This window comes from Canis lupus, chromosome 1 (genome assembly GCF_003254725.2).
Source record: "Canis lupus dingo isolate Sandy chromosome 1, ASM325472v2, whole genome shotgun sequence".
Taxonomy (NCBI): Eukaryota; Metazoa; Chordata; class Mammalia; order Carnivora; family Canidae; genus Canis; species Canis lupus.
The window spans coordinates 16,830,248-16,855,306 of NC_064243.1; the positions used below are offsets into that span (position 1 = coordinate 16,830,248).

Sequence of the window (25,059 nt, forward strand, 5' to 3'; positions counted from 1 at the left end):
GGGACATAAATATTTACAACTGTTAGATCTTTTGTTGTATAGACCTTTCAATTATGATTTTATTCATCTTTTATTAGGCTTTGTTTTAAATTCTAATTTGTCTGATATAAGCATTGCCACCCAGCTTTCTTTTGATGTCCATTAGCAGTATAAATGGTTTTCCATCTCCTCATGTTCAATCTGGAGGTGTTTTTGAGTCTAAAAGGAGTCTCTTGCAGACTATTTATTGATGGGTCTTGCTTTTATATCCAATCTGATACTCTTGTCTTTGGGGCATTTAGCCCATTTACATTTTTTTAAAGATTTTATTTATTCATGAGAGAGAGAGAGAGAGAGAGAGGGAGAGAGAGGCAGAGACACAGGTAGAGGGAGAAGCAGGCTCCATGCAGGGAGCTTGACATGGGACTTGATCCCAGGTCTCCAGGATCAGGCCCTGGGCTGAAAGTGGTGTTAAACCACTGAGCCACCCAGGCTGCCCCCCTCCCATTTACATTTAGAATAACTATTGAAAGATATTAATTTAGTGCCATTTTATTACCTGTAAAGTCACTGTGTCTGTATATTGTCTCTGTTCCTTTCTGGTCTATGTTACTTTGGGGCTCTCTCTTTGCTTAAAGGATCCCTTTTAATATTTCTTGTAGGGCTGGTTAAATAATCACAAAGTCTTTTAGTTTCTGTTTGTCTTGGAAGCTATTTATCTCTCCTTCTATTTTGAATGAAAGCCTAGCTGGATAAAGTATTCTTGGTTGCATATTTTTCTCATTTAGCACCCTGAATATATCATGTCAGTCCGTTGGCCTGTCAGGTCTCTGTGGATAGGTCTGCTGCCAGTCTAATGTTTCTACCCTTGTAGGTTACCAGTCTCTCTTTCTGATCTGCTTTCAGGGTTTTCTCTTTGTCTCTGAGATTTGCAATTTCACTATCATGTGCCAGGGTGTTGACCTATTTTTACTGATTTTGAAGGGGATTCTCTGCACCTCCTGGACTTGAATGCATGTTTCCATCCCAAGATTAGGGAAGTTCTCTGCTATAATTTGCTCCAATATAACTTCTGTCCCTTGCCTCCCTCTTTCCTCTTCCTCTGGGATCTCAATTATTCTAATATTGTTTCTTTTTATGGTATCTCTTATCTCTCAAATTCTCCCCTTGTGATCCAGTAATTGTTTATCTCTCTTTTTCTCAGCTTCTTTATTCTCCATTATTTTGTCTTGTATATCACCAATTCTTTCTTCTGCTTCATTTTTCCTAGCAGTTAGAGCCTCTATTTTTATTGCATCTTATTAATAGCCTTTTTAAATCTCAACTTGTTTAGATTTTAGTTCTTTTATTTCTCCAGAAAGGTATTCTCTAGTGTCTTCTCTGCTTTTTGCAAGCCCAGCTAGTATCCTTATAATCGTTATTCTGAGCTCTAGTACTGACATCTTACTTATGTCCATACTGACTAGGTCACTGACAGTCATTACTGCCTCTTGTTCTCTTTTTTGAGGTGAGTTTTTCTATCTTGTCTTTCTGCCAGAGTAGAATGATGAACAAGAGAAGAAAATACTAAAATGGCTACAATGACCACAGACAAGTATACACTAAACAAAGCAGAAGAGACCCAAAACAAAAATAAATAAATAAATAAAAATTAAAGAACAAAAAAAGAGAATATAATCAGACAGGTGAACAGAACAGAACAATACACTAGATCCCAATGTGTATTTTGGTCTTTTAGAAAACTAGATCCCAAGATTGTAAAGAAAGAAAAATTTACATATGTACAAAAACAAAATTAAATACAATGAAAGGATAGAATGTAATATAAAAATCAAAATTAAAAGACAATAAAAAAAGAAGGAATATAAACAGACAGGTGAACAGAACAGAGCAAAGCATTATACCTTGAGTATCTTTTACTTTGTTTGTTAGAAGAAACTGGCTCCCAAAATTGTAAAGAAAGAAAAACATATATATCCAAAAACAAAATTAAATACAACAAAAGGATAGAATGTAACTGTTAAATAAAAATTTTTAAAAATTTAAAGAGTTGATAAAATAAGAAATTGGTTGCAAAAAGAAAGAAAAAAGAAAATTAGAATAGAAAGACTAAAGAATTATGGGGGGAAAAAAACCCATGAATTCTATATGCTGTTTCCCCCTAGCGCAGGAGTTTTGCAGTTCTCAGTGATCCCTAAACTTGGTCTTGGCTGGATGTTCTTGCCAAACTTCTGGGGGAGGCGCCTGTTGCTCTGAGTCTCAGGGGTCTTTGCCCCCAGCAGAATTGCACTGCCCTTGCTCAGATTGCTCTAGGTGGTTTTTGCTCCCGGAAGGCTTTCCTCACAGCTTTAGAAGATGAGAGTGAGAATGGAGGCCTCCCAGTCTCCAGCCCTGGAGCTGAAAGCTGGGTGGGGGGGTCACTCCTCAGTGTGCCCTCAGGGAAAAGCAATCAGTCACCCCTGTCTCCCTGGTCTCTGATGGGACTTTGTGCTCACCCAGCCTGTGACCAAGGTTTCTATCTCGGGAATCCCCAAACCCTGTTGACCTCTGCAGTGCATGTGTATGCTGCTCCCCCCAGGGGAGGGGGTTCTCCGTGGGGTTCTGATGCTTGCTGGGCCCCTACTCGCAGAGCGGCCACCCACCATGCAGTGGTTCGTGGTTTATGCCACCCAGAGCTGAGTGTCCACTCCTGGGCTCACTGATGGCAGCCGTTTCCCCTCCAGGGCCTGGGAACTCTGCTGCACCCAGGCACCTTGGTCTCCCGGTGACCTGGGGGGATCCTGAGACCCTACTGTCCTGCCTGGGATTCTTCTCTCGGATTCACTTCTCCATACCTCCCACCTTGTAGAAAGTGATCACTTTTCTATTTGCAGAGTTGCAACTATTCTTTCCTTAGATCCCGAGTTGAGTTCGCAGGTGTTCAGCATGATTTCATGGCTATCCCGCTGAATTCCTGGGACCACGTGAGACTCAGGTCTCCTACTCCTCTGCCATCTGGGACTCCCTTCTTTTACCACCTCACCTGTCAAAATCATAAGGAATCTCTGGAAGTCTTTGTGCAAATTCAATCTCTCATTCTCACTGTCCAAGAACAGGAAAATGTCCTGTTTGTGGCATTAAAGTCTCTAAGTAATGGTTGTTGGTTCTGTGAGAACTGTGGTCTCCATCTCTCACAAATGCATTAAGTGCCACAAGATTAAGTGAAGCAGGGAGAGGTCAGGTCGGGTGTGTGCCGCACAGAGCACAGTTATTCATCAAGATTCCACGCGGGGCCTGCTCTTTGTTTCCAGATACAGTAAGAGCCTCAGCAAACGAATCTCTGGAAATAAATGGTCTGGTTGTAAGTTTTCCACGTGATCTGATTCCAGCTCTGTTCACTTATCAGGGATGTCTGACCAGTAGCACTTCAGAGTGGATGGCATTGCCTAGCAATTTGTCTCTTCTTAAACAGGCTTTCTAACTTATTCCAGCCACCAGCTGGGAAGGGAGTGAATGAATCTTCAAAATCAGCCAGGAGAGCAAATATTATGCAGTAAACGTCTTTTCAAAACATCGCACGCACAACCAGAGAATCACAAGCAGGGACAGGAATTTAAACAATATTGTCCAACAAGCATGGATACTCCCCTTACCTCTAACATACCTAATAGTTAAACCAAGAGCATAGACTCAATGCCTCACATGGGCAGACAGGTAATATAAACAAATTAAGCAGGAAGGGGTGGACACTAGGGTGTGATGGGCACTGTGGCAAAGTGGACAAGGTGAGTCCCTGCCCATAGGGGCAGCACCATGCACTGCCTGACTTCAGGGAGAACAGGATTTTGCAAGAGCTTGCAACCTGGATTGATATGTGAAATCCCTTGATTTTTAAATATGTGTGACAAATTCTAATTTTTAAGACACCAGCCAGGCAAACAGCATGCCTATTTAAGCATCTGACCGGCAGGCTGCCTATTCCTGACTACTAAGACAAATTGCTTTATGCTATCCACTTTTCTTTTCTCCACCCAACCCTAGGAATTAAGTGGGAAGAAAGGCACCCTCTCTACAATCTGGTCTGGGCTTTTTTTTTTTTTTTTTTTTTTTTTTTTTAATTCAAGATCAACCCCCAGCCCACCCATTTAGTCTGCTTCTCGCTTGAGGTATCATGGGAGATTGCCAGGTGGTGGGACCACAATTTGAAGCTCCCTGTTTCCTTTTCATTTCTGTTTATTTCAGTGGTGGAGTCAGAGGAGCAATTACGTTGCTACAGTGATGGCCATTTGTCTTGCCAGGCAAAGAAAGCAGTAAAGGCTGAGGGAGGCCCAGACAAAAGCCAGGAGCAGCCTGTCAACTGCAATCACAACATCAGTGCTTTGAGGAAGAGAAATAGACTATTGCTTGCTCTTTGGGACTCATGGTTTTAAAACTACTGGAAGGACTTTACACGAGCATCTGAGAATAGACTAAAACCCAACAAGTTTATACTTACTAGCAGTGGCTACATTTTGAAATTGGTATATGACGAAACCAGGGTGTGAGGTCATGAGAAATGAGGTTCATGCTTATTGCAGATGCTGTTGGAAGTCCGTCTCAAATCACTTCCACTTCCTTCTTCACTGAGAGAGTCTTGATTTTGTTTATGTTCTTGTCCCTCCTGCCACATGACTCATTGGTAAATCCTAATCAGGGGAGATCAGTTCCAGCGGTCAGATTCCCTTCATTAATGGCAGGGTTAGGGCAAGCGTGTGACCCAGCTGGTCATGGAGGTGAGGAGTGGGTTAGAGACCTCCAGGAAAGGATTTATCACTATTAATAATGGGGAGCCTAAAAAGAGATGGCCTCTTTTCTTCCTTTGAATATGGTCATGTCTAGATGTGACACCCGGAACTCCAGCAGCCATCCTGTGACCATGAGAGAATCTGAACTGCCAGTGGCAGAGTGGTGAGATGGAAAAACCTACATCTTTGGACTATAATGTGAGTCCCTGAATAAAGCTGAACTAAACAACCTTGAATCCCATCTCCTGGTGAGAAAATAAATCTTTTTATCTTTTATGCAAATTTGAATTAAGGGTGTTCTGTTACCAACAGCCAAAGTGTCCTAACTGGTATGATGTTCATTCTTAAAAGTCTACAGTAAATCTCTTTTCCATCTAGAGTTGGGTGGAATCATTCACTCATCAGCCATTGATGAGCTCACGAGTCTGATCACAGGGCAGGAAAGCACGGCCACAGTTAGAACTCCCTCCTGTTCCAGCAATCTCACCTCTGGGTCCCCACAGGAAACAAAGTCAGTGTCTTGAAGAGATACCTGCATTCTCATGTTGGTTGCGGCATTACTCACAATCGCCAAGATGTGGGAACTACTTAAACGTCTGTCGATGGATGAATGGAGAAAGAAAATGTAGTGTTCAGAGGCCGTGGAATATTACTCAGCCTTAGAAAGAAGGAAACCCTGTCATTTGTGATGACGTGAATGAAACTGGAGGTCTGTATGCCAAGTGAAATAAGCCAGACACAGAACGACAACAGCTGCATGGTGTCACTTATAAGTAGAACCCAAAAAGTTGACTCAAAGAAGCAGAATAGAATGGTGGTTCGGGGCTCAGGGTTGGGGGGGAGGGGAAATATTGGTCAAAGTTTCAGTTATGCAGGATGAATAAAATCTGGGGATCTAATGCACAGCATGGTGACTATAGTTAATAATACTGTATTGTAAACTTGAAATTTGCTAAGAGGAGATCTTAACTCTTTGCATAGAGAAAGAAAGAAAGAAAGAAAGAAAGAAAGAAAGAAAGAAAGAAAGAAAGAAAGAAAGAAAGAAAGAAAGAAGAAAAAAGAAAGAAAGAAAGAAAAAAGTGACACGTAAAGTGATGGATTTATTAACTAGCTTGGTTGTGGTAAACATTTCTCAATGCATATGTATATCAAAACATCATATTGTACACCTTAAATATACACAATTTTTATTTGTCAATGATACCTCACTAAAACTGAAAAACAAAACAAAACAAACAAAAAAAAAAAACCAGACTACCAAAAAGACAAAAGCAAGGCTATAGGCTCCCTTCCTCCAGCTTGTTTGCCAAGTCCTTCTGTTCCTAAAGAAATGTGGGCAGAAGAATGCAAACATATCTCCCACACAAACAAATAAATACACACATCCTTCTATAAAGACAGGTGTGACACAGCACAATGGGGGCTTTTCTATGCCAGTAGGCATTTAGAAAGTATCCTGAGTTTACTTTTTTTAGTAATAAAAATGACTTCCAATCAACAAAGCGTGATGTTTATTATAGTCCTTTGTTGTTGTTTTTTAAATTTTAATGTACTTATTTGATGGAGAACAATAGAGTTTAAGCGGGGGGAGAAGCCAAGGGACAAGGAGAAGCAGAGAGAGACAGAGGCAGAGGGAGAGGGTAAAGCAGAGGGAGAGGGAGAAGCAGGTTCCCCTGAGCAGGGAGCCTGATGTGGGACTCAATCCCAGGACCCCAGGATCGTGACCTTATCTGAAAGCAGATGCTTAACCGATGAGCCACTCGAGCCCTCCAGTCCCTTGTTTTCAAAGATGAAGAATAGGTGGAGCCACAGAGAAAACATACTGTCTGGAAACCATGGTTTTCTGACATTTAATGTTCAGGAGAGACACAGGGCAGAGCAACTTCTCATTAAACCAGAAGACCTGTTGTCTAGGAGTCTTCTGGTCATGTCAGCATCAAGACCCACTACTACCTAGCTAGGTTCCTTCCAGAGATTCGATCTTCTGATAGCCAACACGGCCAACAGTGCCTATCCAACATCCATCCTCTTCTCGTCCTTGTTAATATTAAGGTAAATGCGACTTACAGGGTGAGGGAAGGGCAGGTGGCAGCAATGTCCCCAGCTGGAAAAACTACATTTCTCAGCCTCCTTTGCAGTTCTGACCAAAAGGCAAAGGCTGAAGATTTCAAATAACAGAGCTTATATGTTTTGTGCCCAAATATCACAGCCACCGCAGATGTGTGCAAGAATGGTGTCTGTTTCCCCAAGGCGGGAGAGCACAGCCCTATCCAGCGAGGAGAGGCCACCCCTGGGGGTCTCTGGAGACAGAGCTGGGGAGGACCACCAGAATCTTCATTGGTGGAGAAGTGGGGCAAGAGCAGGGCATAATTGAAAGGACCAAGAACATTTTAATTCTCTCCTTGGAGACTCTCTCAATCCACCCGTGGCTAGAGCCACCTCGCTTGTCAATCAGGTGATATGTTCTATAAATTATGTGGGCTGGGGAGAATGGAAGGAAAACCAGAGGGGAAACAGAGAGATGTTTCTGTGTTTTATCTGGGTCTAATTAAGGAAGTGATTAATTGGAAAACACAAAGTCCCAAGAGGCAAAGCTAGGAGCCTTTCAGTGCACGTGATGACCACCGTCCTTCTGCTTTGGGAATAGCAATCATTCATTGTTGTGGGTTTCCCTCAAAGAGCTATTTTACAGTGTCTGATTGAAGCAGCCTGTGGCTGAGAAAATGAATAATGCAAATCCCACAATTTACTTAGATTACTCCCTCCACATCTGAGCTGAGTTAAAAAGCTTTGTGATGATCAAATGTCCCCAGTGGGAACTGAAAGGTGCGCATTGTGGGGCTAGAAACTGTACTGCACTGCTTGAAATGCCTATTTAGTGTGTTACTGAACCTCTGATCATAAGCAAAGACTGCCAAATTGCCCTGAGCAATCCACCCTGTAACACTTAAAAAGAGAGAGAGAGAGAAAGATTGTTTTTAAAAGAACAAATTTGAAGATTATTGCTTGCTTCCCTTCTGGATTCTTCCTACTGGTTATCCTGCTTTGCTGCAAGGACTTCTAAATATTGTCACCTCTTAAATGCAGTCTTCTCTTCTTGCTCTCTGCGTGCACATCTGGCCTTGTGCTGTGGAAAACAGCCACCAGGCTCCTGCTTTCCCAGAATCCCAGGCTGGATGTTAACTACCCTCTAGAAGAGCAATGGGCAGAAATCAAAGAGGAAGTTTTTTTTTGTTGTTTGTTTGTTTCTTTTTTTGAGGAAAAAGGAGAAAAGCATATGTTATCTGTCTCTGACCATATGATTTGAATACACACTCTTTTTTTTTTCTTTTGATGGGGTCCCACAGTTTTAATCCCATATTTCCAAAATAGAATCCTTAAAGCTACATTTCCCAGTTTCCCTTGCAGCTAGATCCAGCCATGTGAGCTAGGTTCCACCAATTAGACACAGACATTCGAAACTCTGCTTTGGAAGTCAGCCAAGGTTGAGGAAGTTTTGGAGAGGAGGGACATACCACTTCCCGCACAAGTGGAGACAGAGGCCGTAGAAAACAGTGCCAAGTGTGGCAGTTCTGCAGAATGATTTGGGGACAGCAGGGTATGCACTAACCATCTCATCAACCCCATCAGGGGCGTGGCTTGGGTCATGGAACCTGCTAGTTTAGCCTTGAGCCCATTTCTCTCATCTTCCCTGCTTCCTATCTTCCCAGAAGAGTTCCTTTCCTACCAAAACAAGTCAAGGAGGATGCTGCTATTCACAGCTGAAAATTACCCCGCCCGGGAGACACACACTGTGATATGTGATAGGACTGCACTTGCAAAGGACGGTTCAAGAAAGCTCTTCTAGGAGGGAAAACTGTTTCTCTCAAATACACAGATTCCAATGCTGACTTGGCCTTGGTACAGAGGAGCCCTGCAAGGATCAGGAGATTTGAGGGAGCTGTTCCTGTCTCTCAGAACACATAGAGAAAAAAAATAATTGCAGCTAAAACACAGGATCACATCTACTCTTATGACATAAGCAAAGAAGTGACCATCTAGACGGGGTGTTCTAAGAGTATTGCCTTTCTGTCCCTGCCTGAAGTGTCAGCATTCAAGAAAGTTTCCCCTGGGTCTGGAAGACCCTTTTCATCTTCATGAAATGAAGGGAATTGCTCATTAGCTTCGTGGTAGACTTTCCCCGGCACAGCCCAGGATCAAATTTTTGGGAAAGACACCAGGAGAGTCCCAGGAAGAGGACGGTGGCAGGACACTGGCGACACACTTCATGTATCTCCCCAGGTCTGGCTGTGTGAGGGTTGTGAGTCAACACGGTTTTAAAAGAAATTAGAAAGAAAACATCCCATCTTCTGTGGTTCTTTGACAATCAAAACAAGAGCAAGATAAATCTCTTTACTGTTTCAAATCTGATTTCCCCAAACGAAGGAAATCTAAACGTATGGCAAGAAGCTTTAAATCTGTTCCTGTGTGAATGTCATGATAAATTTGGAACTGGTAAGTGCTACCAACCGCCAGGCCACATTCTCTGGAAATGGCAGGGAACCTCTCGAATTCATCTCCTTTTGTTGTGGAGCTGACTAAATCTGTCTGTGGGGACCACTTTCCTCCAAGATTGGCAATGAAATTTTGAAGAAAAAGTGCTACTCGCTGGGCTTAAATATACTGACAGGGAGGTTAAAAACAAGGTAACGTGGACAATGTTAAATGCTGCAGAACCTCTGGTGATTTGGATGTTTGAATTGAAGTTCCATCTGCCATGTGACCTTGGCCAAGTCACTTGACCTCTCTAATGCTGTTTCCTCATCTATTAAGCGAGAATGTTCATTCTTGGCTTATAAAGCTGTTATGAGGAGAATATCGATAACATTGGCAAAATACCTGGTCATGGTAAGGGCTAAAGAAATGAGAATTATTAAGTGATGCGTAAGCCTCTACCTTCAGCCTAGCTCATGTGATGGTAAGGATAAGAGAATATGAGCTTCTAGTTGAAGCCTCCAGAAAGGCTGTATGTCACTACCCGGATTCAGTAAGTGGCCTTCACAAGGAGAGTTAAGGGGCGTCTGGGTGGCTCAGTGGGTCAAGCATTTGACTTCAGTTCAGGTCATGATCTCAGGGTCCTGGGACTGAGCCCTGCTTCTCTCTCTCCCTTTCCCCTCACTCATGCTCTCTCTCACTCTCACTCTCAAATATATAAATAAAATATCTTAAACATTAATTCCCCAAAACAATGAAGGGAGAGTTAAAAATCCAGTCTATCTTCATCAGTGAGCACACAAGTTCATTATCAAGCTGTTTTGTTTGTTATCTCTGCTGCATCCTTTCATTTGGAATTGAAATAAGAGAACTATCTGCCCTTTGGATAAGGTGCTTAGGTTTTTTATTGTGAATGGTAACAGGTTGGGGGCTGGAGTCTAATGGACAAATAGCTTAGATGTAAAGAGCATTGATTGGAAGACTCTTTATGGACAATTATTCACGGCAAACAAGTTCAAAGCAGAAGATGCTGCTTGAAAATTATGGATTTGGTTGAAAGATACAAGAATAGTTAAGTGTTTTGCACAAAGGGAATCTTGTTGATGATCCAGTATAATCGATGACTGTAGAACATAGTCTCTTAAGGGTTTTGCTTTGCTTCTTTGAGAGAGGCTGTTGCTGTCCATGTTAATTCCACGGGGGGTTTCTTCCCTCAGGTTGAGAACCTGAAGCAGAGAGTCCGCCAACTTAAAAAATATTAAAAAGAGGAAAGCAAACAGTTAGCGATACCTAAGTCTCATGCTAAAGGCAAATACATTCCCCCACAAACCATCAGCATCACTTGGGAGCTTATTAGAAAAGCAAATTCTTAGGTCTACCCCCGACCTACTGAGTTAGAAACTCTGGGTGGGGGGAGCCCAGCGATCTGGCCTTTCAGAAGTCCTCCAGGTGATTCTGAGTCTGTTCATGCTGGAGAACCACAGTTCTCTAACGAGAGACGGAAAGAGAGAGACAGAGAGCAGAGAGACAGAAACAAACTGACTTCCTCTTTTTTCTGGAGCTGCTCTATGTTTGGCTCTCTTTGTTTCATTAGCTGAAGCTTGTATCCTGATAGGACTATTCAGGTATATACATATATTTTAAATATTTCATCCATTTATTCATGAGAGACAGAGAGAAAAAGAGAGAGGCAGAGACACAGGCAGAGGGAGAAGCAGACCCCCGCTGAGCAGGGAGCCCGATGTGGGACTTGATCCAGGACCCTGGGATCATGCCCTGAGCTGAAGGCAGACACTCAAGCACTGAGCCACCCAGGTGCCCCTCATTCAGGTATATTTTGACCACAGTTGGAAATTAAATGTATGATCACCGGGAATTTGTTACTCAAGTGTCAGCTTGGTAGGGGGGCCCTTAGCGAATATGGAATCTTAATTCTTACTTTGTTTAGTTTGGCAACGCCTCATTGCACAAATCAAAGCTAGTTTATGAATCACAGGATGACACATTACGAAGCTCGGACTGTAAGTGGTAGTAGCATGCAACTTGGGAACAGGAGCTAATTTGGATTTCCGCCAGTTGTAAATTTATTGTGGCTTGCTTGTTATGGCTTCTGCTCAAATTCAGACTGAAGAAAGAATGAGTAGTTGTAATGTTAAAATATGTCTTTGTTCCCCATATAGCACCCTATCTATGGGGAAATGAGAAAATGCTTTTCAATCAGACTGGAGCTTATTACACTTTCCAAGGTTCTCTGGCAATTCAGGTTCCCCAATGGCCAGACCCGCCATTTGTTTCTAATAAAGGAGTTACTTAGGCGAGTTATTATTATCTGCTCTGTGACTCAACTGCTTTGGCAAGGTGCTAATAAGGCCAGGGACTGAGGCTCAATTCCCACACAGACTAATTAGTTTTGCTTTTCTCCATGTAACCTGGACTGCACTGTTAAGGGTCACCAGCCTGCCTGAAGATGCTTCCATCCATCTTGCAATATAGGCCAGTGCTCATAAAAGGGGCCAGTGGAGGATGTGGGCAAGGATCCGTGAAGCCCCTACACTGGCTCAAAATATTGAATCTGAGCTGTTTGGCTCAAGGGAATGGAAGTAAAGTTACAAGGAAAAAGTAAAGGTAACCGAGGAAGATCAAGGAGCCAGAGGCAAGAGGGAGGGGTCCGTTATGGTGGGGGGAGCTATACTGGAGGTGGGGGTGACTTCACTCTGATCCTTCAGAGGAAATGTCAGGGTGATCAGAGACTTTTTAGTTATTCTCAATTACATATTGCTGTTTTTCCTACATTTGGAACTTCCTCTGGAGTGTTTCACACATGAAGAAATAAAACCTTTCTATTCTCAATGCTGATTTGACGGGACAGTGGGAGCCATCCCTTAAAAGTGAGGGCAAACTTGTATTTTTACTTCCTTCCTGTAACACCCTCCGCAATGCACTCCCTAGGCCCCTTTCTTCTTGTCCACTGAATAAAAGAAAACACACACACACACACACACACACAAGGCTGCAAAGAACAATGCTCTAAATTACAAAAGGAACCCAAAGGTCAACTTCAAACTTCCTTGAAACTCAAGACAATCCATAGCCACATCTAGTATTATGTTTTCAGTACTGGGGCTGACCTAAACACTGTTTCATGTGCTAGAAACCATAGGGTAAAAGTTCCATCAATTTTTTGTGATAAGGGTACAGTTAAAAGATTAGGTTAACCTTGAAAATGATTGGCCATAATTGCTAATAAAGTTCTGGAGCTCTTCTGCCATGATTATAGTAGTCTAGTTTCAGTGCACATTTACACAAACCTTTCCTGAATTAAGTAAATATCTTTGTCACCAAAACATGAAGATGCTCAGAGTTTCTGACTACAGCTCTGGGAGATCTGGCGACAGGACTTCATGTTTTATGACTAAAATGGGAGAGGAGAGCATATGTGCACAGTTTTTAATTTTAAGAAAAGTCCTTCAGCCTTTGAAAATTCCTGCTGCTACTTCTGGCAATGCTCAGCTAAGTTATTAAACCTCGTCCTAACATTGAGCAATATATGGATTTCTAATAGAACCATTCTCTTGGTATTCCCTCTTTGTGAATAAGAAAACTAGAAGATGCTTTCAATTTGCATGTCAACATTGTTTCACTAAGATGGAGTTTCCAAACAAGAAGAGTGATAAACCCTTTCCGTCTGTGCAACAACTATACAATGGTTGAATTTTTTCATATTGCTGGGAAATATATCCAAAAGAACGGTACCAATGTGTGCAATAGTTAATTATTCGACTTGAGATGGAACATAACGTGGGAGATCGGGGTGGCTCAGTCAGTTGGGCACCCAACTCTTGGTTTCCACTCAGCTCATGATCACAGGGTCGAGGGATTGAGCCTGACAAGGGGTTCATGCTCAGTGAAGTCTCTTTCCCCTCTCATTCTGACCCTCACGCTGCTCATGTGACCTCTCTCTCTCAAATAAATAAAGTAAAATCTTAAAAAAAAAAAGGAATAAAATGGGATGGGTCATCAAAGCTTATAGAAGGAATAAAAACAAAACATAAAAAGATAGAGTAGAAAATTGAGGTCTGATTATTAAAAGATAGCTTTTTCCCCCCTGCATCACATGAAAACAGAAACACTGTCCCCTTGAAACACTCACTCTTTGTGACTGCCCACTCAGGCCACCTCACACTATGACCACTCAGTGATTATTTTGGAGCTATTCTTTCATACTTGGCTTCTCAGCTTACAGAATATTCTTCTGAATATGACAGAAAATTTTTGATTTTTAAGGAAGGAGCTGAATCTTTTAAAAAGACCTATTTATTTATTTGAGCAAGAGACAGAGAAGCAGAGGGAGAGAGAATCTCAAGTAGACTCCCCGCTGAGTGCAGAGCCTGATGTGGCTCTTGAGCCCAGGACCCTGACATCATGACCTGAACTGAAATTAAGAGTCGGATGCTTAACCGACTGAGCTACTCAGGTGCCCCGGGAGCTGAATTTTTTTCAATCTCAAATTTATGCAGATCCAGGGTTAGAGGAATAAAGTAACTCAAAGTGGATATTGCAGTTTCACTCAAATAGGAATGAGTTAGGGATGCCTGAGTGGCTCAGTGGTCCAAGAGCATCTGCCTTTGGCTCAGATCATGATCCTGGGGTCCTGGGATTGAGTTCCACAGCGAGCTCCCCTCAGGGAGCCTACTTCTCCCTCCCCCCATGTCTGTGCCTTTCTCTGTGTGTCTGTCATGAATAAATAAATAAAAGCTTTTTTTAAAAAAAAAAAGGAATGAGTGATGAGTGTAAGTCCATTTCCGTGTTTATAAAGTTGCTTTAGGGAGTTTTGTGGCAGTGATCATTGTTACTCCTCAGACAAAGGAGAAGGCACTGCTGTTGGACATCCACGCAGTAAGTCCATAAAGTCACCTGATCAAGAAAAGGCTTCAGTCAGGGGCTGGGAAGTCAATCCTAAATTCCCGGAGCCCTCAGAGACCTGTAATCCACCAACAAAGAAGTGAGCTGGTTGTGACCCCAATAATACAGATGTGGGTAAGAGAATCACTCGGGGCTTTGTACAAAGTTGCTACTTATTTCCGTATCGGTTGGCTTAATCCAGATTTTCTTTCTGAATAAAGGCTCCTAGAGATTTTTCTCCCTAGGTGCTTAATGCAACAAGTGAACGTTGCATTTGTGTTTGGCATAGAGAATCCACAGTAGACCAAAGTGCAGTGAAACACAGAGAAGCCAGCGAGGCTTGGCAAAGCCAGCCCTGCATCTCTGCAAAGGGCCCATCAGTCAAAGAGTTAATCACCGTGAAGGAGTGAAGGCGCCAGCTCCCCAAGCTCGGTGAGTGAAACGCAGTATTATTCTGGTCAGAAACCGTGAGGAGGGCAGCCCAGGTGGCTCAGTGGTTTAGCCTGCCTTCAGCTCAGGGCCTGATCCTGGAGACCCGGGATCGAGTCCCATGTCGGGCTCCCTGCATAGAGCCTGCTTCTCTCTCTCTCCCCCTCTCTCTCTCTGTGTCTCTCATAAATAAATAAATAAAATCTTAAAAAAAAAAAAAAAAGAAACCATGAGGAGCAAGGCTACTACTAGATCCCACATCCTTCATATTTAGGATCCACAAGGACTCTCTCGTTCCCCAGGAGATGCTTTGTGTGGCCCCAGACTGTCCATGGAGAGACGTGGGCTCCTATCCTGCTCTCACCAGTGAAAAGCTATGTGACTTGTCTCAGTTTACTCATGTGTGAAACGGGGAGAATGATAGAATTTTCTTGAATCTTCCTCCTTTTTTAAAATTTTTAAAAAAGATTTTTTTTATTTATTCATGAGACACACCCAGAGAGAGGCAGAGACATAGGCAGAGGGAGAAGCAGGCTCCATGCGGGGAGCCTGACATGGGACTTGACCCTGGGACTCAACCGCTGAGCCACCCAGGCGTCCCTTGAATCTTTCTCCTAATACTGCTGTGAGCATGAACAGAGAAAAGTGAAGGTGCACTGCATTGCCTGGTACTTGGATTATGGTAATCACTCAATAAAAGCAGCCATCCTTAGTATTACTAGAATTGTGATTATTGTTTTTGCTTTTTATATCAATTTTGTGGAAACTTCTTAAAGGTTAATGAGAATCACTTCATTTTCTGTTGCTTTGCTTTCTTCCTATACATTTTATTCTCTCTTCCATCATCTTTATTCTCTCTTCCATCCCATTTACTCTTTGTACCTAAGCAATGCCCATTTGGTATAATTCCTTCTCCCTCTTTTCTACGAGACACTATACCAAAAAAAAAAAAAAAATCAGTTGATTAGATGTGTTCATCAAGTTTTAAAATATTATGTGAGACCCAAACTAAGTAATCTTAGAACAAATATAAAGAAGTGCTCCTCTGCATAGAAGGTAGCAAACCAGAATGTTCTCTTCTAAAAGTGTATGTGAATAGCCCCCTCCACTAGTGCTCATCAAAAACAAACATAGGGCACATCCCAGAGGCAAGGGAAACAAAAGCAAAAATGAACTATCGGGACTTCATCAACATAAAAAGCTTCTGCACAGCAAAAACAGTCAACACAATTAAAAGAAGGCAGCCTGTGGAATGGGAGAAGATATTTGAAATGTCTTATCAGGGGATTCCTGGGTGGCTCAGTGGTTTAGCGCCTGCCTTCGGCCCAGGGCATGATCCTGGAGGCCCCAGGATCGAGTCCCGCGTTGGGCTCCCTGCATGAAGCCTGCTTCTCCCTCTGCCTGTGTTTCTGCCTCTTTCTCTCTCTCTGTGTCTCTCATGAATAAAAAAATAAATAAATCTTTTTAAAAAATGAAATGTCTTATCAGATAAAGGGTTAGTATCCAAAATCTATAAAGAACTCATGAAACTCAACGCTCAAAAACCAAATAATCCGGTTAAGAAATGGGCAGAAGACATAAATAGACACTTTTCCAAAGAAGACATGCAGATGGCTGACAGACACATGAAAAGATGCTCAATATCAGTCATCACCAGAGAAATACAAATCAAAACCACAATGAGATACCACCTCACACACATCAGAACGGCTAAAATTAGTAACACAAGAAACAACAGGTGCCTGTGAGGATGAGGAAGGGGAACCCTCCTACATTGTTGGTGGGAATGCAAACCGGTGCAGCCACTCTGGAAAACAGTGTGGACTTTCCTCAAAAGTTAAAAATAGAACTACCCTACGACCCAGTAATTGCATTACTAGGTATTTACCCAAAAGATATAAAATTGCAGATTTGAAGGGACACCTGCGCCATGATGTTTATATAAGCAATACCAACAATAGCTAAACTATGGAGAGAGCTCAAATATTCATCAACTGATGAATGGATAAAGAAGATATGGAATATTACTCAGCCATCAAAAATGAAATCTTGCCATTTGCAACAACGTGGATGGTGCCTGAGTGTACTACGCTAAGTGAAATTAGTCACAGAAAAACAAATATATGATTTCACTCATATGTGGAATTTAAGAAACAAGACAGATGAACGTATGGGAAGGTGGAAAAAGGAGAGAGGAAACAAACCATAAGAGACTCTTAATGGTGGAGAACAAACTGAGGACTGATGGAGGGAGGTGAGTGGGGGATGGGCTAGATGGGTGAAGGGGATTAAGGAGGGCACTGGCCATGAGCACCAAGGGTTGTATGTAAGTGATGAATCACTGACTTCTACTCCCGAAACCAATATTGCACTGTATGCTAACTAACTAAAATTTAAATAAAAATCAAAACAAACAAACATAGGGAGAGACTCAAATAATCTCTGGCCTCACTTTCAAAAAATTCTGGGAGGGCCTGGTTGGTGGGTTAAAAAAAAAAATCCCTTCAATGCACAATCACTAATAAGCATGATAACTAATAAAACTCCTAAATTGGAGTTTGGAACCAATATCCTCTTGATTTGCTGAGAATAAAAATCATCTATTATGTTGAAATTAGACGGGGAAGCGCCTACTCATTTCTCAGCGTGTATTGGTGTCAGCCTAGTTAAGTGGCTCTGAAGGCTTGCACAATTTTATTCTTCTCAGCTCCAACCTAACCTTCCAGCTCTCCCCCAAACACCTCCACCCTTCACCCCATCCCACCCCGTTCCCACTCTCCCACCCAGTGTGTTATACCTTCACGAGTTGGACCTATGACTTTAAAGTTGCTGTCATCCTGGTAATCCCAAGCAGACTGGCGAATGCCCAGGGGCTCCCTCTGAGGTGTCTGATGGCTCCTGGTCCCCTTTGCTTCCATGAGGCTTAGTAAATTCCTTGCAGCTTCTTCCCACCGGATGTACCCCTGCAGCTGCTGCTTCAGGCTCCCTTCCTCATAAACATATGGGGACTCTCTGGTGCTCTTTTTCCCCATTAGGTGCCCTGTGAAAAGAAACACAAAACCAAAATATGACCATTGAACCCAGGGGAACTCATAAACAAGAAATTTCAAAGGACACCAGTTAGGTGTCTACAGCTTCCTCCCAAGCGCAGAATAAATAGCATTTAATTCTCAGAAGTTACTTCATCAATAACTGATCTATTTTGCTCCCTGTCCAACATGTGCAGTAAGTTGGACAAAATTTATAACCGCAACCCAGGGGCCCTGGGGTTGGTCCCAGCACCTCTGCTAACCAGCGAGGAGACCTCTGCCAAGTTTTGAGCATCTCCAGTCCTCAATTTTCTCAACTCTAAAATGAACGGGTCAGACTGGATGAAAACTAAGGAACCTTCCATACCTAAAATATTGCCACCAATTCTGCGTGCACTAAATTCTATTCCCAGCTGAATGACAGAGGTTAAACGTCTTCCTCAATCACTTCTGAATTGCTGCTGCAAAGAAGAGTCTTGCTGCTTTTCTTGGTGTGATTAAAAAAAGATGTTGGTTTCCTCTGTTCTCTAATACAAATAAATGTGCCAAAGGAATTTTTCATTTAAACTTTCTTAGAATTTTAGCTGAGACTGAATCTAGGAATTGTCACCTAGAAATTCATTTGCCGAGTATGTAATGAAAAACGAGGTGAAAACAAGTTCTGAGTAACACTTTTCAGTCACAGAAGTGCAGAATTTTCTCCTAGATGTCTAAAAGGGTCAGTCAAACTCCACCAATGGGTCCAGGGATGGACACTGCTATATAAAGGAATAAAAGTTGCTGCGCAAGAGGCCAGGCCACTAAAAACGTGGACATTCATGTATGTAAGTGGGAAAAGCCACAGTGTCAGAAGTGGGTGTGGAATTCAAGGTCTTCATTCTTAATGCCTTAGCCCCTTGCTAATAATGCTCACATTATTTTATTTACTTTCCTCCGTGGTTTTTTTCCTCCCCATCTCTCAGCACTTGCATTTTATAGTACTTTTAAGCTCCTGATACTCGTAAAACTATGATACTTTTGATTTAAAGCTCATAAGGAAAGAAAGCTCTTGGTGATTCCAATGTTGTCTGGCATTAGATATATTTAAGCAAACATTGCGGGAATAATGGGAATAATGTTGGACAGACCATGGCTACTGAAAATGACAAGACCTCTGGCCACCACCAGAGGAGCCCTCACCAGGACTTTACTGTTGGCGTCTGTTTACAGGACGTTCCATTTGGTCTACTCCACAATAAGTTCGATGCAGAGGAGACTTGTCAAAGGTCACCCACGTGTAAGCAAAGATTCTAGAATTAAAATCAGCGCACAGTCCAGACTCTACTATATTATACTGCTATGAAGTGTCTTTGAACTTCCAAAAAATATAAGGCAGGTAGAAATCACTCTGGGGTCTGAAGTAAGGGTAAGGTCAACAAAAGGCTTTCTAATGTTATAAAAAGGAATAGAGGTGATATATCAGTGTATCACGACTCATTATGTGACTCAGAAAAAAATTTTTTTTCTTTTGAAGATTCTATTGATTTGAGAAAGAGATTATGAGCAGAGGGGAAGGGCAGAGGAGAAGCAGACTCCGCACTGAGCAGGGAGCCTGGTGTGGGACTCGATCCCAAGACGTCCGGATCATGACCTGAGCTGAAGGCAGACATTCAACAGACTGAGCCACCCAGCCACCTTCTGACTTAGAAAAATTAATTCTGTGAGTCCTGGGGAGCCTGCCTGACAATGAGGTTTTCCTACATTGCCATGTGAGCACTTGTCAAGTCACTTATGACATGACACTTCACACAATTTCAAGACCCTACAGAGGACACAGCCCCAGCTGCAAGACTGGAATCCTGAAGGACTGGCTCCTCACTTGTCTGCTTGGTCAACTTGGTGCCCGGATATCCATGAAATCACCTTGCTTTTAGCCATAACAGTGATTATGTTGCACAACTTCTCAGGAAGCACTGAAGGATTTGGCTTTATTTCTACGGAGTAAATTGAATCATGATAATGGGAAAGCAGGATTAGAACCTGATGCTACAGTAATGACCTTGGTCACTCTTCCCTTCCCTCACTGCTCTCATCTAATTAGGACACTACAGATGAGAAAGGTGTTATCCCCAATGAAGCAGAGGGGCCATGGAGACGTTTTTACAAATAAGATCTTCATTTTTGTCACACTGGAATAATTTGGTGGACCTTTGTAAAACGGGAAGACAAAGTAATCCTCCATCCTGTGATTGATTTAACGTAGTTCCTTGTGACAGTGTACGTATCTGCATATTTGGTGGGTGGGTGCTGGTCAGGCTCTCATCCCTGGATCCACAGACTGACTGGTCATTAAGGAAAGTGCACCATCTATGGCATCCCAGGGAACACACTGTCTGGGTCCTATTTCACTTTGGAGCTGGCAACTACCAACCAAATAAACGTCTCCATGGCAACACGGATGATCTGCCCACTTCCTCTTTTCCCATCCTCGTTTGTTATGTGTCCGTATCATAGTAATAGAGATCTCCGCCTAGACAAAAGACAGGCTCTTGAAAAAATAAATAAATAAAAGCTTGCCCAGAAGTTAAAAAAAAAAAAAAAAAGGCTTTTGTCCTTTTTAATCACTTCAAAATACCACAAACACAGCAGGCTGGAAACATAAATGAATTTTCTTAAGCTCAAAATTTGAAGATCACCTCAACTGAGGAAAATATCCATTAAAACATAGAGACATCAAGTGTTGAACTCTTCTGAGGGCGAGTTTTTCTGGAGTGATCCAGAAACTACGTTTCACAGTCTCTGGGGTAGCATTCCCATGGAAAGCCATTCTGCGGCTGAACCTGGGTGTTTCAGAATTCAACCTGCTACAACATAGGTGACATCAGTGTCACGACTGGAAGCATTTCCTGGGAGCAGTGGGGACAGTTACCAGTAGTAGTGTTGACCTATATTTTCATATCTATATTTTGCACAAACAAAACATTACCATAAACATCAAGCCAGACAAGAATTTAAGTTTTCCATCTGTTAACTTGCTTTCCATTGCCACACCATGCTTCTCTCAGCTGCAAGAAGCAATTCCCTTAACAAACCTGCAAATTTGTGCTGACAGCTTGGACAGCAATATGTAGCTTTCGGTTGATATAATTGAAACTAAACTGCATGTCTTCCGTGATTGAGGAGGACAGGCATTTACTTAGGAGAGTGGAAAGCTAAATTTAAAATCTAACAACATCATTCATGCTTATGAGTGGTGCTCAGATTCCCAGAGATAGACGTCTCTGCAAAGCAAACTTTTCCTCAATCGCCATGTTATTTTAGACCAAACTGATTTTCTACTTCACCTTCCTCTGTCTCTTGTTCTCCACCATCTCTGCACAGCCAGCCAAGAGAGAAAAAGGGGAAAGAGTGCGTTCCAGAACAAATAGGAAAGTGAGAAAATTGGGGGTTGCCACTGGTTGGTATGCTCCTGGATGAGGAACGCCCAAGGGTGTTTCACCACCAGAGCCCCTAAACACGCGGGGATGGGACAGATGTGTTGGAGAACTACAGCAATCAGGGTTGGCCTGCCTCAAAAACAACACGATTCTCCTCCCCATATGACTCTCTTGTCCTGCTTTTGGCCTGCAAGGGCTGCCTTATAATATGTCTTTTTAATCCAAAAAGATGGATGAGGGAAAAGAGATTGGAAACCTGGGAGTTTCGTTCCACCTTCCTAGGCCACCGGCTGGTGGCTGGACTAGACACTGGTCACTTGGTCTAAATTCCCAGAAGTCCTTTTAAAGCATCAATTCTAGGTTCAGCTTCTACTTTCTAAATATCCTTCTCTCTTCAAGGGTGGGGGGGCTTTTCATCTCCACCCATCCCAACCTCTCTTCTCCAAGCCCCGGGGCTGGGTTCTCAGTGTCCCCTCGGAGATCACAAATACCCGCACCCCTGCGGCCTCCAAGACTCGGCAAAAGGTTCTGTTAGCCGGTTCTGTTAGCCGTGCTGAAGACTAACCCGCTGCAACCCGGAGTTCTGGATTCCTCTGCCAAAGCATATGCAGCACAGAGGAGCAGAGCACGGGACAGCTGCGCCTCACCTCTTCCCATAAATGCGTCCTGGTCCTCACACCATCTGTGACTCGGCTGGTACTTGGATTAGCAAGTATCTTCCCAATACACCGTCGCCCCCTCTGAGTAGATGGTTAAGGAAGAGAGGACCGCACCCCACCCGCACCACCGCCACCCCTTAAGTCGCTTTGGGATCGACCTGCTTCCCCGGGAAGAGTTGGAGCTGTCGCGGCCGGCTAGGTGGGGAGGCTTCCGAGCAAGCTGGACGCTTTGCACTGGGCACCGGAGGCTCTGCTGGCGGGGGGGCGAGCCCCTGGGTGACGCTGGGTGGGCCCAGGTGGCGGGCCCCTACCCCCACCCCCGCCGGCCAGCAGTAGCGGGAAAGCTGGGGGGTCGCGTCCTCCCCTGGGTCGGACGTGAGGGCAGAGGGAAGGGGGAAGGAGCGGGGAGGCCGCAGATCTCGACAGACGGAGGACAGCGGGGTCTGGGGGGCCCGAGAGGCTCCGGCGTGGGCGGGGGGGGGGGGGCGCTCCCCGAGCCCGAGAGAGGGATGGAGGGAGGGCTGGGCAAAGGGGCAGGGGAGAGGGAATGTTCGCAGGCGGAAGGACTGGGGGAGTCCAGGAGAGCCGCGGCCGAGGGGCGGCGGCGGGCCCCAGGACCGGCTCCCACACCTGTGGCTTCGCGCGGCGCCCGGGGCGCAGCCCGCATCCGGCTCCCCGCGGGCGGAATCCCGGGGCTCCCGGACGCGCTCGGGGACCCCGCTGCCCGCGGCGTTCAAGGACAGAGCCGTGCGAGGCGAGGCTACCGCCCGGCTGGCCGAAGCAGGTGTGGGGTGGGTGCGGAGGGCGGGTTGGCGGGTTCGGGGAGCTGCGCCCTCCCGGGTGCCCGAGCGGGGAAGGAGCTCCCGGCAGCCCGAGGCTGCTCAGGGACCGACGGCTTCCCGGGACCCGCGAGGGGCGGGGGGCGGCGGCGGCGGCGTGGATCTTTGGGAGGACGCAGATGAAGGGTCGCGGCGGAGCCCTCCCCCAGCCGGGGTCCCGCCGAGGACTGGAGCGCGCGGGACACTCACCCACCGCCCAGTGGTTGCCGCGCGGGTACATCTTGTCCAGCACCGTGCCCTGGCCCCCCGGCACCGGGGCGGCGGGGCCCCGGGGCGCCTGGCAGAGGACCAGCGCCAGCAGGACGAGCGGGAGCTCGCGGCCGCGCATGGTCCGGGCGGGAAGCGCTGGAGCGCGGAGGCCGGCGGAGCGCGCTCTCCCCTCGGAGCGCGGGCGCGAGGAGCGGGACCCGGGGAGCGCCGCCGGTGCCGCCGCAGCGCCGCGAGGCCCCGACTTTATAGGCAGCCCGGGCGGGGGTGGGGCTGGGGGGGTCTTCTCCCGCGGCCCCGAGCGCTCTGACGTCTCCCCGCAGCGAGCCGGGGCGCTGGGACAGCAGTCCCCGAAAATCATCCATCTTCCGGCCCAGAGTGGGGGGTGCGGGGTAAGGCCGTGCGCACTGCCCCTCCCGACCTTCCCCTAGCCCTGTCCGCCCGGCCCACGGTGGATTCATGCGGCCCATCTCGACGCCCCGGCTCCGGCCCCACGGCCCCGAGCTCCACCCCGGCCCCACCCGGGGTTCACCGGGTGAGCTGCCTTCGGATCCTGCGACCCCGCGGGCGACCCCAGGGGGTGGGCAGGGAGGAGTTGGGGCGGGGGGGAGGAGCACGGAGGAAAGATGCTTTCAGGCTGGGCTTTGGGATGCTCACCCCTCTCCCCCTCCGTGGACTACCGCCCCTCTCGAGGTCCCAGTCCACACCCCTCCGGACCTTGCCTCCCTCTCACCGCCCTTCAGAGCCCCCTTCTCACCACCACCAGCAATACCCTCACCCCACCTCTGACACTTCAGAGATGCCCTTGCCCACTTGTATGATGAGATGCAGGTGGCAGCGGGAAGGATATGTTATGTGAACAGAGCTGACAATAATTTTATTATACACCTGGCCCCTTCCAGAAGCCTATTGCTTCCAGGAAGTAGCTGCTTTCAGCTGCGTCTACCAGAAAGCTCAAACTGCCCCTAAGCTGCTACGCACAGGCCTCTCTAGAGTTGCTCAACTTCCCTCTGTTCCTTCTGTTCTCAGCTGTCAAGGAGGGTCAAGGGCCCAACTCCCCCCGGTGTCTGATGTCATGGATACAAAGCAGATGAAGGCCACAGCAATGCCACAATAAACAGAAGCTGGGAGGATGCTGTTGCCCACCTTGAGGAAGGCTCCCGCAGGGCTACTCCTCACCAGTGCTGGTGACCTGTCTCGCTGGTGGGCCTCTGGTGTTCCTTCTCAACTCTGGTGTTGATACTTTAGAAGTAGAAATCCTACATTTTTCTCCACCTATCTGGTCACTCACTGTATATGTGCCATTCTGAGAAGATTACATGGGCACCTTGCATGACTGATTTGGGCTTGGAAGAGTATTTCCATGCCTATGTCTGGCTATAAGGTAAAAAGAAATAAAAAATAAAAATAAATAAATAAATAAATTCAAGATCACATTATTAGCCACAGAAATATAGTACTACTATCCCGAGGGAATGACCCAAGTGACATTCAGTAGAAAAAGTCCATACCTGGCCTGGACTCCACCCATCCTGGGTCCCCAGCCTCTGCATCCATCCCATCAGTAAGCAGACATTCCACTGAGCACTGATGGTGATCATCCATAGATTTACTGCCTCCCATTTGGCCATGAACTTCTATTGGTCTTGTCCCCCCGTGTTCCTATAGAGAACCTGGATCATAGTAGTGTTTACCGTGTAGTTGAGACATGAACAACTAACCTGAGAAATGGTCAGGTCTAAATGCCTTCTACAACCTTGGGTCTTTGGAGGAACATTCAACCTTTATCTTTGCAGATCAAGTCTTAGAAAAATGTCCCTTCCCTTTGTTTAATCAAGATTATTTTAGGATCTTCAAATGATGCTTTGCCCCCATGAGACTGTGGAAAAACCACAATATGTAAATATATTAAAGTGTAGGAACAATTGTATGGCAAGTGCAACTCTTCTGCTAATTCAGGCGAACCACTGTTTCTTGGGTCTCTTGCAGGCCAGGAAATACCTGGGTCGCTCCATCCACTCCTGGTCTTCCTCTAAGCATCCCAGCACACAGGCTGTCTGCACCTGGTCTTGGGCTTGGACATGTGACTTGCGTTGGCACCCCATCAGGGCAGCGACTGTGTCAGGCTTGCTCAGGGCTGTGTCCACAGTGCCTGGCCCAGTCCTAGGCTCGGGAAGAGACTCCATAGGTGGGAATGGATGCACTGTCCCGCAGATCTGGGAACCTGAGTCCAGTCCCCTAACCGGAAAAGACCATGGATTGTTACAAGTTAGAGAAAGAAACCATAGCATGCTTGATTCAGTCAGCATTGAGTGAGCCCGAACAGATCCTGGCTTGGTAACCTCTTCTATGCCTTTTAAAAT

General features: G+C 45.2%; 1 protein-coding gene across 1 annotated transcript; it reads right to left on the bottom strand.

Annotated features, from left to right (window-relative positions):
- Positions 1 to 10,102: 10,102 nt before the first annotated feature.
- On the bottom strand, positions 10,103 to 22,817 carry LOC112643755 (gastrin releasing peptide). The gene is made up of 3 exons (XM_025421880.3): positions 22,679 to 22,817; positions 17,344 to 17,586; positions 10,103 to 10,462 (listed from the first exon to the last, which is right to left on the bottom strand). Exons 1-3 carry the CDS (start codon positions 22,815 to 22,817, stop codon positions 10,404 to 10,406), a joined length of 441 nt encoding a protein of 146 aa, XP_025277665.3. The 3' UTR covers positions 10,103 to 10,403.
- Positions 22,818 to 25,059: the final 2,242 nt, after the last annotated feature.